This window comes from Oryzias melastigma, linkage group LG15 (genome assembly GCF_002922805.2).
Source record: "Oryzias melastigma strain HK-1 linkage group LG15, ASM292280v2, whole genome shotgun sequence".
Classification (NCBI taxonomy): Eukaryota; Metazoa; Chordata; class Actinopteri; order Beloniformes; family Adrianichthyidae; genus Oryzias; species Oryzias melastigma.
In genome coordinates, this window is record NC_050526.1 from 13,679,916 (window position 1) to 13,693,823 (window position 13,908).

Here is a 13,908-nt window from a genome sequence, read left to right on the forward strand (position 1 = left end):
CTGGCGTAATGTGAAAAAAGCTTCTGGGGACAGCGCATAGGGGGCGTGTCCCATAGTGAGATACCGAATGAATGTTGAAAGAGAACCAACAGTTTTCCCAAATGGTTCACAATGATGCTGGAAGAGTGAGGAAATGATAGATTGAAATTTCTTTTGGATTACAGGTGATTTTTAAAGTAAGATGCCTGCCTCTTTCCAAGGTTGAAAGTCAACTAAACTTCAGATGTGGTTGTAGTCTTAATGTGGCACTGTGTGAAATTTGACACAAAATTGCAGTCAAGCTTTAGGTCCTATGGCCATCCCATAATATTTTTAATACTTCCTCTGAATATCCTAAACAAATATTTTTGGGTTTTGTGCGTCGTTTTGAAAAAGAAAAAAAAAATTAGCACCACAAGAGAAGTTGGTCCTATTCACCTTTCTTAACGGTCTTGCCAGCTGTGAAGTCATCATGTTTTGTGAGATCATTATCTTTTAGGGGGCCGTCTATGATGTAAAGAAATTATGTTCACTGGGTATTAGCACTATGCAAATTCTGGCGAGTTTTTGAGAATATGGCAGGGGGAAATTTTTTGCTCAAAGGTGCAGTAAGAAAGAAGACTAGTCTGGTCCTTGTACTTCAGGACTGCTGCGGGCAAAAACAGATTCAAGTGTAGCTAAATGATAGAGCATGTGTACAGCAGCCGACTGATGCTCAGAAAGGCTTTTCTCAGTTCCTTGTCACAAGCTCAGTGAGGATTATCACAGGGTTTTTTAGAAGAAGAAAATCCAGAAAGCAAAAGTGAAAAACTGACCGCAGGCTGGCATGTTGCTCATCAGTGTGAGGGAGTGCAGCACCAGACACCAGGTTCTCAGCGAGGTGTTGGGGTACCACGCCAACACCGACAGGAAGCTGCTGATGGAGGCTGAGAACAGACAGAGGCAGGAATGAGGACAACGTGAAGCTGAATGACAGAACAGTCCCTGCAGCTCTGATCTACCTTGGTTGAGTGGAATGGTGGGCACGCGGCTGGCGTTAAAGAGGAAAACATCTGATCCGCTCTCTTCACTGCCACTGGAACATGTGTTGAGACTGAGAGTCAACCAGAGCTGCAGCAGCGATTCCAGCTGAGAAAACAAGTTAGGATTATTTATTTAGTGTTTATCAATACTAACATTCTTAAATTAGTATGATAAAAAACCATACACACTTTAAATACACAAACACTTATTTTTAGCACCAGAGAGGTCACTCTTTGACATACCATGACTCTCGTTTATATGATCAACATGAATCAGCTGATTCTGATACGGATAAAAGTGGCTTTTCATATCGACTTTGCTTCAAAACAAACCCGCTTTTCTCCAAATCAGCTGGAATTCTGTTAAGTGGGTAAAAAACTGAAGAGTCACGGGAGACAAAAAAATGTAAACACCGGAGCAAAATCTCTGGTGTTGAAGGGTTAAGCAGAAAGTGATTTTGACAAAAAATTTCTTTGCACGTTTAACCAAAAAAGTTGATTTTGAAGGATTCCCTATGCACAGCATGTGGGCAATTACAGCAACAACACGGAGGCTGGCCACACTACCGAGAAAGAAATGGATGCTGACCTGCACTTGATGGACCTGCAGCATAGAGAAGAGCTTGTTGAAGCAGGAACTGAGGATGGGGATGGAGGAGGGCTGGGGCATCAGGGCGCTGCCTGGAGGAGAGCCACCACCATGGAGCACTCGGAGCAAAGAGTCATCAGTCCCGTTGGAGGATTGACTCCCTGGAGGGAAAAAGATTCAGTCACCAGACTGCAGAACAGTACGGGTTCTCGAACAGACAAGTGTCTGTTCCTCTGAAGGTTACCTGTGGATGAAGTTGACGTGAGCGCCTGCAGGATGGAGTCGGCCTGCAGGGTTGCCATCATTTTGAGCATCAGCTCAGCCTGCTGCTCCAGACCCACTTCAAGACGAGCATCCAGAGCTGAGAGGCACAGATACAGAGACTTTAGGAAGGAAAGGCCGGTGAGAGATCAGCATGGTCCACAAACTGAAGCTGTCCTCACCCTGTGACACAGACACCGACAAACTGGTGGAGCCAGGCTTCTCAGTTATCGTGGATGGTTTGGACACTGGGATCCCTACACCTCCGATGTACGGGTTGTAACCATACGTCCCATAATCAGCCCCCCAGTAGTCATACCAGGTGCTGCTTATAGGCTGAAAGAACAATGAGAAAGTGTAGAAGACAAACTACATTTTAATAGTTTCCACCAAATAAATCAGTCTGAGCTGAAAGGTCCTGGGTATTTTTCTCTAAAAACCAGTTAAGACACATTTTGCACAAAACAAACTGAAGCAAAGTGGCTTTTTAAACTAACAAAAAGATTACAGACAAAAAACTGCATTCCATAGGAAAAAATTGTGAGGACTTGGTGAGAAGAGTCAATTACATAACTTTTCAATAATACAATGCAAGGATAAAGAATACCAAAAAAAAAAAAAAATCACTTTTCATTATTTGAATTCAAATATTGAATGCTAAATAGTAACATTGTTTTTTTCCATAAATTGTTAGGGTTTATTTCAATTTATAATGAACACAGTGTAGATATTCTACAGTTTTTTATATGATAAAAAGATTTAAAAAAAAAAACCCTTCAAACTCAAGTTTTTATTTTTTTAATTCAAACTTTCTTTATAATTGCCAGAAAATGTGATATTTAGTTACTGATTTATGTATGATAGATAATGTTTTTAGAAAATACAACAAAGAGCAGAATAGAACACAGAAGCTTACAATAACAAGTGAAGACTGAAGAAACAAGAACTTGTCATCAACATACCTTAAAGACTTTGGCAGCGAGAGGATCTTTTTCCAAATCAATATCTAAAGGATCAATATCAACATCCATCAGGTCTTGTAGCAAGTCAAAGTCAATGTCTTTATCTTTTTCCAAAGATGACAGAGGTGGAGCACCTTTGGATAACGAAAACAGCTTTAATATTGCCAAGTAAGCACAATTGAATCACAAACAAGAAGATAAACTCCTTGGGCATGTCACTGGAAAACTTAACACCCTTGCAGCCAGACTGAAGCTCCTGAAGTCTCCAGCCTAATCTTACACTTCATAACTGTCCTGACAGAATCTGCAGATCTAAACTTCCACATTCAGAAAGATCAGACCAAACAAAAAAAAAAAAACTGTGGAGAGAAAGTTAGACGAGCATCTGTGGCAGAGGAAGAAGAAGCAGAGCATGCGTTCATATCATAAGGTGTGGAGGACGGGGCTACCCACGCACTTTGGAAAACTGAGGAGGCCCCAGCTGTACCTGCGATGATATCAGGCACCAGGGCTTCGTCGATGCTCTCCACCAGCGGCACCGACACCGACTGCAGCAGAGAGTCGTCTGAATCTGCTGCAGCGGCAGCCGAGGAGGAGGAGGCTGCTGCACCCTCTTCTCCCACTCCAACCACCTCGTCTATTGCATCCAGAGAGCTCGGAGACAGCAGCTCACCTGGAACAAGAACATGCTGAAGATCAGAGGACTGCCCTATCAAAACCATCCTTAAACACACAGATTCAATCAGATTAAAGTTAAAACAAGCCAACTGTTCGACTGATTTTTCCACAGCTGTCACAAGTTTAAGCGAAAGAAGGAACTTGACCAACCATCAGAAGACTGAGACATCTTTAAAAGTTTAAACTTTTTGATTAATTTTTCTGCCTCTTACTAAAAAAAAGCCACATTTGCAGTGAAATATAATTAATGTCTGTGTTGTTTAATACTAAGCTGGCACCATAATAGAAAGCAAGTTTTCTCAGAGTACAACGAATTTTATCTCTTTAAACGTTTTTTTTAAAGTTGTCATTATTTGTGATCAGTTGATTTTGTGACTTTTAACTGCTTTTACTTGTATGTATTTTATTCTTAGATTTGGTTTTAACTTCAGTATTGTCCTCAGGGAGATCCTCCACACAACTTATCTTGAGAATCAGGGTCAGTGCAGAGGGACTCCCCAGGTCCAACTGTTGGTTTTGATCAGGGGGTATCCCAAGGCAACATCTTCTGTGATCCTGACTGGGTCAATTGTTAGTGTGGACAGTACCTCAAAAAAATGATTTCCTCTGATCAGCATCAAGCCAGGTTTCCACATGGGTTTCTATTCTTATCTTGAGTTTTATTCATTTGTCATTTTATATTTGATTATTTTGGGTGCAGGGTGTTGGGAGGGTTGAGGGCATTGTTGTTTTAAGCCTGTAAAGCAGTCTGTGTTACTGTTGTATAAAAAGTGCTTTAATAATGAAGTTTGATTTGATAAAAAATTCAAATATCTGTGCAGGCACATAGAATAAAATAAATGTGGCAGCAGTCATGTTAACTGTGAAACCCTCAATACCACCGCATTACATAAGATCTCATAGGCGTTCTTTGCCTGTAAAGTCAAACCTGACCAAACTCAAACTGACCTGCCAGGATGTCCTGCAGCATGCATGTGAGGGAGTACTGAGCCCACGCGCCCCCCCATGAAATGTCCCCCCGATTGAAGTCTGTTCCAACCAGTAGCAGCAGCAGTCGCTCCAGCTGCTGCTCGGACACCACCTCACACAGGTGGATGGTGGGTCTGGTGGCGTTGGCTATCCGAGCAAGAACCTGCAGGATAAAATAAACAGTCACCGGCGATCCTCCCAAAATCCTTCTGTCAGGGGAGGGTCATGCTGTGAATACCTTGCAGACAAACAGCAGCAGGTCAGCATGGCAGGTGAAGTCCATAGACAGCAGGAAGAGGGCCAGCTTCTGCACCACGGAGATGCAGCGCTCGTGGGACAGGGTGAAGGGCAGCGGCTCCACTTCTGGGGCTTCTTTGGCTGTTGTGGACTCTGCATCCAATGTGGAGCGAGGCCATTCGGCTGTCCGGCGCAGACGGATCAGGTCCTTAAAGTGCTGAGGTGGAAGGAAAAACGGAAAGCATTGTGGGGGAAAATGTAAGACATCTTTACTCTTCACACAGAACAGACTGTGACATCTCTGCAACTTTTAGTTGAAATCCCAGCACTAAAAGACCCACTCTGATCATTTTTTATCTTTTTTCAAAGTGTTCCCAGTGGTCTTTTAATTATGATTATGCAATTTTTTGCCAAAAACTAAAAACCTGTGCCGTTTTCTAGGACAAAGTTTCTGCAGAGCAGCAGAAGTTCATCACAAATTCACCTCAGAGTTCTGATTGTAACTGCTGGTGCAGAGCAACCCCGCCTCCTCTTCCCTTCCCCACTGAGAAGCAGAAATAATAAAAAAAAAACAAGTTTAATCCTAATTTTTTTAATGCATGTCCTCCATTATTAGAAAAATGTCACAAGAACATGTTAAAAACCCTATTTTTATTAGAGGGGGTCTTTTAAAAAGAGTTTGTTGGTGCACCAAGTAAAACAACAAAACACAAGTTACCAAACACAAGTTACCAAAAAATATATATATAATTTCAATTCTCTCATCAGAATATGTGTCTTAAAAACATTTACAGAAAACTTTTAGTGTCCTAAACCCTCTTTTCAACTGTAGTGGAAATTTTCCAACTAACTGGAAACAGAAAGTTTAAGACAGGATACTCAAATGTCACCTAATCACACCTTTTTTATGCTGCTTGTCAACTCACCAACAGCAACCAACGATGTTATCTTAACCCTTTAACACCTGAGGCGTTCCCGGTGATGGTTAAACAAAATCTTTAACATACTGCAATTTTTCAACAATTAACATGATCAACGTAACTCCAGTTGAGCCACTTTTCTCCTTTAGAATCTACTGGAATTACGTTGATCATGTTAAAGGTTGAAAATATACAGTAAATCAAAGAACATAAACACAGAGTTAAAGGGTTAAACAGCTTATAAAAAGAGGGCAACAGTAAACCAATGTTTTTACTCCTGACAGCTGAGTTTGTTTTCCTTACAAATCTCTGTAGGATCAGCAAGGAAAGAAAGTGGTGGTTAGGGTTTCCAGAACTCATGGCCCAAACTCAGTGGATCCAAGTGTAAAATTGAACTAATTGCTGCAAGAGTCTTTAAAGCCTTCTATGTTTATAAAGTTTTGATCAAAATCAAAAAACTGAATTATGTCTGCAGTACTTAAAGGACATCTAGAAGGCTACATGACTTTGTTTGAAATCAGGAAATGTTCTGCAGGAAGACAAGGCTCACCTTTGAAGTGGCTTGCTTGAGTTTGGCTTGTTCCACCAGTAGCTTGTAAGAGGAGCCCTTGTTGCTCTGGATCTTCTCCTTCTCGATTTGCTCAACCAGAGCTTTTTGTTTTACTTTTAGGAGATTTAACTGCTGCAATAAAGACATGATGATTAATATCAGAACCAAAACCTTACAGTTTAGATTGCAAACTGTAACCTATTGGAGCTTTGCATGTGAATTTAGTCATTGCGACAGAGAAAAAGAATGAACCAGACACATTTACCTGTTTGTGGTGGACAAGTTGTTTGCGTATTTTGCGAGAGTATAGGCGATCTAAGCTGCTGCTGCCTTTAGCAGCTCTGGTTGGGTTTTGGGTCTGAAGGTTGTTGTTGATGAAGCTCCACTGGCTCCCTGGGGAAGAAAAACACTGTGTCATGCAACAGAAGAAACATGACCAGTACTGACGGTTTTCACTGTAAAAACAACTTTAACCATCTGTTTGTTACAGCTCCCTAAGTCCTAAATCAAGTGGATTTAGAAATATAAGTATACATGTGATTAATTAAAATTGTTGAAATAAAAAATTCAATACATTTTCAATTCAAGTTTCTATTTTAAAAATGAAGGATCATCAGAAAAAGTGTTAATATAACGAGACTTCAGGGAAAAATAATGTTTACATAAAAAATGATGACAGAAAAAATGTTTTAGCCTAAAAAAATTACATGGAAGTGGACCTACAAGTACATTAATTTATTTTATGGTCCTTTTTTTAATGTAAAGTCTTTCAATGCAGTCTATGGCATACTTATCAAATGTCTGTCATTGCTTAAAAATAGTTTGGGTTAAAGGTTTTCTGCACATTTTTGCTATTTGAAACAGAAAATGTTCTATATTTTAATTGTAAATCCTAAAATTAATTAAGATTAATTCCCTTTGACTGAGTTAAGTGTTGTTTATTATTTTTTTACATCAGGCAACAATAAGAATTTAAAATATATTAGAAAAATATAAATATACTTGAGACTTTTTAGGTGAAGCAGCAAAAGTTTACTCGAAAATTCCAGCAATCAGAAGCCAAACTTCATGAGCCACTACCAGTGTGTGAAAGTGTGTGTGAATGGGTCTGTGACTGAAAAGCGCTTTGGGCTTTCAAGGAAGATAGAAAAGCGCTATACAAGTATATGCCATTTACTAAACTTAAAATAAACTTTGTACAGCTGCAGGTCTCCAACTAAATGAAAGTTTGACTTTTGACAAAACGGACACCTGACATACCTGATCCAGGTCTCTCCCTTTCTTTTCCTGCAAGGTTCTTCTTGCCTCCTGAGGCCTCATCTTCAATGGTGGACACAGAATCCAGCAGCCTGGAAACCAGCATCACCACCCAGCTGATCATGGGGATGTCCAGAACACCTGTAGCACAAACACAAACCTCAAGTTTCCGCACGTGTTCAGTCTAAAATACATGCATCTCTATCATTATTAGGTATCTAATAAGGACCGTTTCTGCCATGTGATTCACCTTCGGTCCTGGGCTGTACTGCCGCCTGTGGCTGCTGCAGTGGGTTCAGCAGGCTGTCCAGAAGGTTTAGCAGGCCCTCCAACACGCCACTGTTGCTCAGGGATCTTTGGCCAATGCAGGACAGGAGCATGAACACCCTGCAATGAGCACACAACAATTCAAGCCTCCATCAGAAACTTGAAATCACACTTTAACCAAGATGTTTGCTGCAGATTTACTCAGAACAATGTGTGATTGGGAATGTTGGCACATAAACAACAAATTGCACCACCATCAGATGTCTGAAATCAAGAACCAAAAGCCTTTATTTCATGATCGAACAAAGTATGTTAAAATACATGGCAACCCAGAGGATTTTAGAAAGTATTACATCAGCTCACTGAGCACAAAGACATCTAAAAGAAATTCACATTCTTGTTGTAATACATTTTTGCAGCCAAAAGGTGGCAGTAGTGAAAAAAGCAGTCCCACTGCTGTCTGCCTCAAATCTGCAGAAAGAACCACCAAGTTCTGCAGGGCTTTAAAGATTTAATAAACAACAAATTTTAAATAAATTTTTCTTAAAGGAAAAATATTTTGAATTTTTTTTCTTTTGCTGAAAACAGAAACGAAGGAAGTTTCTGTGTCTGGATCAGACCAAACTCACCAACCGGTCACTGTGGTCATTGAGTTTAGGGTGTAACGTCAACATTAGGTCGTTTCTGTTGCTTCTCAAATATGAACAATAACTGTTTCACCCAAGACATGACGTGCTGATTAGTGAATGCAGAGGGTCATGAGCTCCACTGAACAATGGATTCTCAGTGTGATGATGTAAAATTACTAACAGAGGCTGAGAGATTCTTCAACAGCTTCGGACCAATCGTAGATGTCAGATAAGGCAGTTTTACCATACAGAATAATGTACAGAGTGGATTCACTAAAGCCTCTTAAAACAGAAACAGTAGAGTTTTGGTCTGTGCCTGCTTGTGTCGTTTGAAAGGAAAAAAAAAATTCTATTTGTTATATAGAAATAGATGTAAGCAAAAGGGAAGGGGAAAGCAGACGGGCTACTCACAACTTAAAACGACAATTATGATTAAAAGACCACTTGGAACACTTTTAAAATGGATCAAAAGACAGTCAAAGTGGGTTTTTAACAGAGATTTTTTTTGGAGCTACAATAACATTTTGTATTTAAATAAAAAGAGTGATTGTGGCTCTGAGATACACTGGCGACCTGTCCAGGGTGTACCCTGCCTTCGCCCATAAGTGGCCGGTTTAGGCTCCATCAGCCTTATGGCCTTGAAAAGGATAAAACGGGTTTAGAAAAGGATGAATGAATAAATACCAGAATAGAAATCAAATCTGGCTGTTTGTTGCTCTGCCTGTCTGTTTCAGATCGATGGGATGCTGTTCCATAGTTTCAATTTTGAAACATTACAGTTGCACTTCTCTTCAGTACAAGAGGAGACACTCCAGTGGCTTCTTGGGAAAGCACTCATGGAGTCTGAGACCACCCACCTGTCCTGAGGGAAAATGAGCAGCTGCTCAGAGTTGTAGAGCTCCTGCAGGACATTGGAGAGGAACTGGCCCCACCAGTGTTCGCCTCCGCAGAGCTGCACCAGCAGCAGGCCGGCATGGAGTCGGATCTTGGGCGTCCCACTGATGCACAGGTGCTTGAAAAGCTCTTCACAGGCCTGGGCGTGGAAGGTGCTCTGGAGCACGGAGGGCACCGAGTGTCCTAATAACACGCAGACAGGAGATTTAAGTGTTTGTCCCACACATGCAGCACTGTGGTTTCTGCCCTCCTCACCATTGTTGGAGTGCAGCAGGCTGAGCAGCGTATCCAGCAGGTAGCGAATGATGGTTCTCAGCTGTTCTGTGGAAGAGTTGTGAACCAGGTCCTGAGCCACAGGGGTGCCTGAAGTGGGGAGGGATTTACGGCTGGCGCCCAGCGACACTCGCAGGCGCTGGACTGCGTGGTGAGCCAGGTTGAGCTGCAGCTGCAGTTGGATGCAGTCCTGATATGCAGAGAAAACTCGCTGGTCTTCCTCCACCACCTTGTCTGGCTTTCGCAGGAAATACTGGGCATTGTTGGCACTGTTCAGAGGCGGCAGGTCGATGTTCTGAAGGAGAGTTTCTAGCCGATGACAGGCCAGATTGTACCTGAAGCAAGAGTGTAAGTTTAATTTCATTTTCCACAAGTGCAGGTAATTTTGATTAATCAGAATGATCAAAGCTAAAACTGTATCTGCTTACCTGCACTGAATGTCCTCCTGCAGCGCCACCATCATGGTCAGGTGTTGGTCAACATCGGGCTGACTGGCAGCTTCACTTTCTCCCCGCAGAGGATCGTGCATCAGTTTCAGTTCGCTCTCCCACGGCAGGATGTAAGTGTGGCCGTAGTAAAAGCCCAGAGGGATCTTGGCCCGCGCGTTGGTGCTGCCATAGCGGCCGATCACAGTGATCTGACAGAACAAGAAGAACAATCCTATAAGGACATTGCAGTGTGATGGTGATGCTGTTTCCTTTCAGTTTGCAGAGAAGCTGACCTTCATGAACCTGCAGACAGGGGGGGGCAGCAGGTTGTGCAGAATAAGTGAATGGGTGCTGATGTCAGTTGCCACCACCAGCCGGCGGCCGTCAACCTCCTCGCCCAGCGTCCAGATGTCTATAGACAGAGAGGCCAGGTCGCTGCATGTCGGGATCAGAGCGTCTGTCAGCAGGACCGGACGGCCAAAGTCCAGCGTGACGAAACGGCGAGCTCCTGCCAGGAAAGGTTCTCCAGTTAACATAAAGAAACACTTAATAATAAACTACAAACCATCTTTTTACCAAAACAGAACATCTACTGTTCATGATTTATCCTTTTTGGCTTTTATAATTACAAAGGTAAATACATAGCAGTATATTTACACAACATATTAGAATAAGACCTACCAGAGTGCATCCGCTCGATGATGATGGACTGATGAGGAGGCGGCTGCAGAAAGTGAGATGCCTGTGAGATAGCAAGAGCCAACCCACTGCCCATGGGACTCTGTAGAAGTGAGACACAAAACAAAACCTCTTGGTTAACAAACAAAAACTTAAAAAGATGACGACAAGAGCAGAACCACCTTCAGGTAAACAATCAGTTCTGAAGCTGAGGGAGTCAATCACATTTGGGTTTACATATTAACTCATCTCAGTCTCGTCTCCAACTTTTAATCGTCGCAGAGGCAGGATGTGAGATACAGGATGCAACATCCGTTATAGTGGTAATACACACTTCAACTGTATTCACATTTGCAGCCTATTCAAATCCATGTTAACATAAATGCTAATATTATAACAATAATCCAGGAAATATTCTAAACGCCTCATACACTCCCCCTCCCCTTTATGATCCAGTAATAATCTACAGAGAGGAAGCTGTGAGTCTTACCGGTTTGGACTTGTGTGTGTTCTTGTGTGCAGACAGGTTGACTGGCCCGGTATCCATCATGGAATTGGGGAACAAGTGTGCCAGCTCGGCACTGAAGGCCGCCGACACCGCCTCATTGGGGGGTGTGAGGGGAGGAGTCATGAAGAGAGGCGTGGTCTTAGGTGTGGGCGGGATGACATCAGAGGGGTGAATGAAGAAGCCCGGAGCAGACGAGGGGTTTGAAGGCACAGAGTTGTGTATGGGCACTCCAGAGGCCACAGCGGCAGCTGCAGAGGTGGTCTGGTGCAGCTTAGCTTCCAGCTTGGCCTTCTGCAGGAAGAAGGCATTACTGACCCCCACAGACCAAAAACTCAAGGAAACTAAATAACTTGGACCAGGATTCCCTATTCTGCTCTATACCCTAATGTGCACAAATTAAATGCTTCTTAGTTTTAAATCATGTTCTTTCTTTGAAACTTTAGTTTTCTTTCTTCACAACATTTTATTGAATTATTATATTTTTGTTTCGCTAACAACGAAAAGAAAATCTGCTTTTTATGCTAAATTCATTTGAAATAAGAAAAGTACAAAATAATCTTTTTCAAATGTTTTTTGTTCAGAAGACTGCCAGAACGCTCACTAGTCCGTCATGAATTTACCTGCTGCTGCAGCTTCAGCAGCTGCTGCTGTTTCTCCTGCAGGACCTGCAGCTGCTGCTCAGCGGACACCATGGCGTGAGACAGCGACTGGAGGGCCACCTGAGCCGCAGAGCTTAAAGCTGTTGAGGCCTCGCCAACCGGGCCAGTGGAGAGGCCGCCAACCGTGGGGGTCACACCAAATGTACTCACTGAGGAGCAAAAGTAAAAAGGTTCAGCCAAGGAGGAGCATTGGAAATTGGGCTGCGGCTGAGGGAAACAAAGGAAAAGTCACCAGTGAACATGCTGGCGTCGTCTCTTTCCACCCGTGTGCCATCACTGGTGGAGATGCAAGTAAAGTGCAAGGGTTCAACCTCCAGGAGTCCAGTTAACGCCGTGAAGCTGCCCTCCGCTGCTGCACAGCTGCTCACCTTACCATTCCCTGTAAACAGTGACATGCTACACTTCATGTTCATGTCAGGAGAATGCTGACAGTCAGCACTTTTCTACTGACTGTTAACATCACAGATCAATTAAATTTACTAATAATTTTAGGGAAAAGCGCAGATTGCAGCAGTCCAAATAAAAAGCAACAAATAAGTGATGAAGAGGAGTGTCATTGTAAATCTAAATGACAGTATGTATTTATACAGTGGTATATTTGTTCTAACTCTAGCATTCCCAATGGACTTTTGATTATGATAATGTCATATTTAGCCAAAACCTGTTGCTTTCTGGGACATAGTCTCCACAGAGCAGCAGGAGTTCATTAGAAATTCACCTTTGAGCTGTGTGTGAGACCATTGGTACGGAGCAACCCCTACCACCCTTCCCCTCACGTTGCAAAGAGGAGCAGGGTGTTTGTGGCCCACCCAGTGTATTTTCTACATCACAAACACGTTTTTTCAAACTGCATTTTTTCATCTGCTCTTGATTAACAACAATTTGAGTGAAGATATACTAAAAAATGTCATTTTAAGATGATTTTTTGTTATATGTGTACATCCTTATCAGAAAAATGCCACAAGTAGATGTTAGAAACAAAATAATACACTTTTTAATCAAAGTGAGTCTGAAGACTTCTTTAAGCATCAAATTAAGGCTGTTATCTTAATTAATGCAAAGACAATGCAAGGTACTTCTTTCTTTTTTTAAACTCTTTTATGATTTGGGGTATTTTAACTGCATTAAATTACTTGGTTCCTTCATTATTAAGTTCCCGCTCTTTAGCCAGTGTGCAGAAAACATGGCTCTGCTGATGTGGAGCAGGAACAGATGACTACCGGTAGTTATTTGCCTCGCCTTCATTAAGAAATAAAGATTTGTCAGGAAAAAGAAGGTGCAATTTAAGCTGCACATAGATGTAGCTCTATTCTACCAGCATTTAGTTTTATTTTTTGCCTCAAATTTTGCCTTCAATATTTACTTTTGAAGCTTTGGCAGTTAATCCTAGCCTTAAAATATATTATATTTATCTCATGCACCAATTACGTTTTAGGCAACATAATGTAAAGGGTAATTATTATGTTCAGCCTTGCAGTAGTCTATGATTTTAATGTAATGTAACAACTGTCCAAAACCATCAAATTGTTCTAAATTTAGACTTCTGAGTAGAATGTTTCTTTCAGCTAAAAATGAAATATCAAGAGGGTAAAGGCAAAAAGAAAGACTTTGTGTCAATCACAAATAACTTTTTTTTTTTGCTGTTTAATGAGTTATTTGAACTGAAATGAAAAGATCAAAAACAAAAGATTACTTTAAAAGTCAACAAAATTGCATCAGATCAATGCATAAGATCAATTATTACCTGAGAGGATGTCAGAAAGATCGATCTCATCTGACTGAACTCCGATGCTGCTGTTGAAGGCATTCTTACAGGAGGATCCACTGACCTCCAGGTCAAAGAGCACCGGGTCAAACGGAGAGCTGTACAAACCGTACCTGAAGAAAGGCAACAAACCAGGTGAAAAAAGACAAGATCCAGAAAGGTCCCGACACACATTACCAGGAGTTTTATGGGATAAATCGTAACAAAAACCCTCTGCCGAAAGTCAGGTTTACCTGGTCTGCAACAGTGCCTCCAGTGGTGTGAGGCGGTCCTGCAGCTGCCGAGAGATTGCGGTAAGCAGAGAGGCACAGGAAGTGCTGCACGCCGCCAAGTCCTCCTCCTTCACGTAGTTCAGCAGTACGAAGTACCAAAACACAGCACCT

The 13,908-nt window shown here is 41.9% G+C and overlaps 1 protein-coding gene across 6 annotated transcripts in view; it reads right to left on the bottom strand.

The window, feature by feature from the left end:
* Positions 1 to 13,908, bottom strand: part of birc6 (baculoviral IAP repeat containing 6) — a gene marked incomplete at its 3' end in the record, with an annotated part of 46,098 nt that overhangs the window by 10,092 nt on the left and 22,098 nt on the right. Inside the window, 24 exon segments of one of the 6 annotated variants that reach the window (XM_036215383.1) lie at positions 795 to 905; positions 981 to 1,107; positions 1,591 to 1,751; positions 1,835 to 1,951; positions 2,034 to 2,187; positions 2,814 to 2,947; positions 3,271 to 3,486; positions 4,440 to 4,623; positions 4,699 to 4,914; positions 5,182 to 5,241; positions 6,168 to 6,296; positions 6,433 to 6,560; positions 7,428 to 7,565; positions 7,675 to 7,811; positions 9,178 to 9,397; positions 9,470 to 9,822; positions 9,916 to 10,124; positions 10,209 to 10,423; positions 10,597 to 10,696; positions 11,084 to 11,392; positions 11,722 to 11,909; positions 11,993 to 12,139; positions 13,505 to 13,638; positions 13,759 to 13,906. In XM_036215383.1, the coding sequence (XP_036071276.1) occupies positions 795 to 905; positions 981 to 1,107; positions 1,591 to 1,751; positions 1,835 to 1,951; positions 2,034 to 2,187; positions 2,814 to 2,947; positions 3,271 to 3,486; positions 4,440 to 4,623; positions 4,699 to 4,914; positions 5,182 to 5,241; positions 6,168 to 6,296; positions 6,433 to 6,560; positions 7,428 to 7,565; positions 7,675 to 7,811; positions 9,178 to 9,397; positions 9,470 to 9,822; positions 9,916 to 10,124; positions 10,209 to 10,423; positions 10,597 to 10,696; positions 11,084 to 11,392; positions 11,722 to 11,909; positions 11,993 to 12,139; positions 13,505 to 13,638; positions 13,759 to 13,906 (4,035 nt within the window). 6 annotated transcript variants of the gene reach the window in all.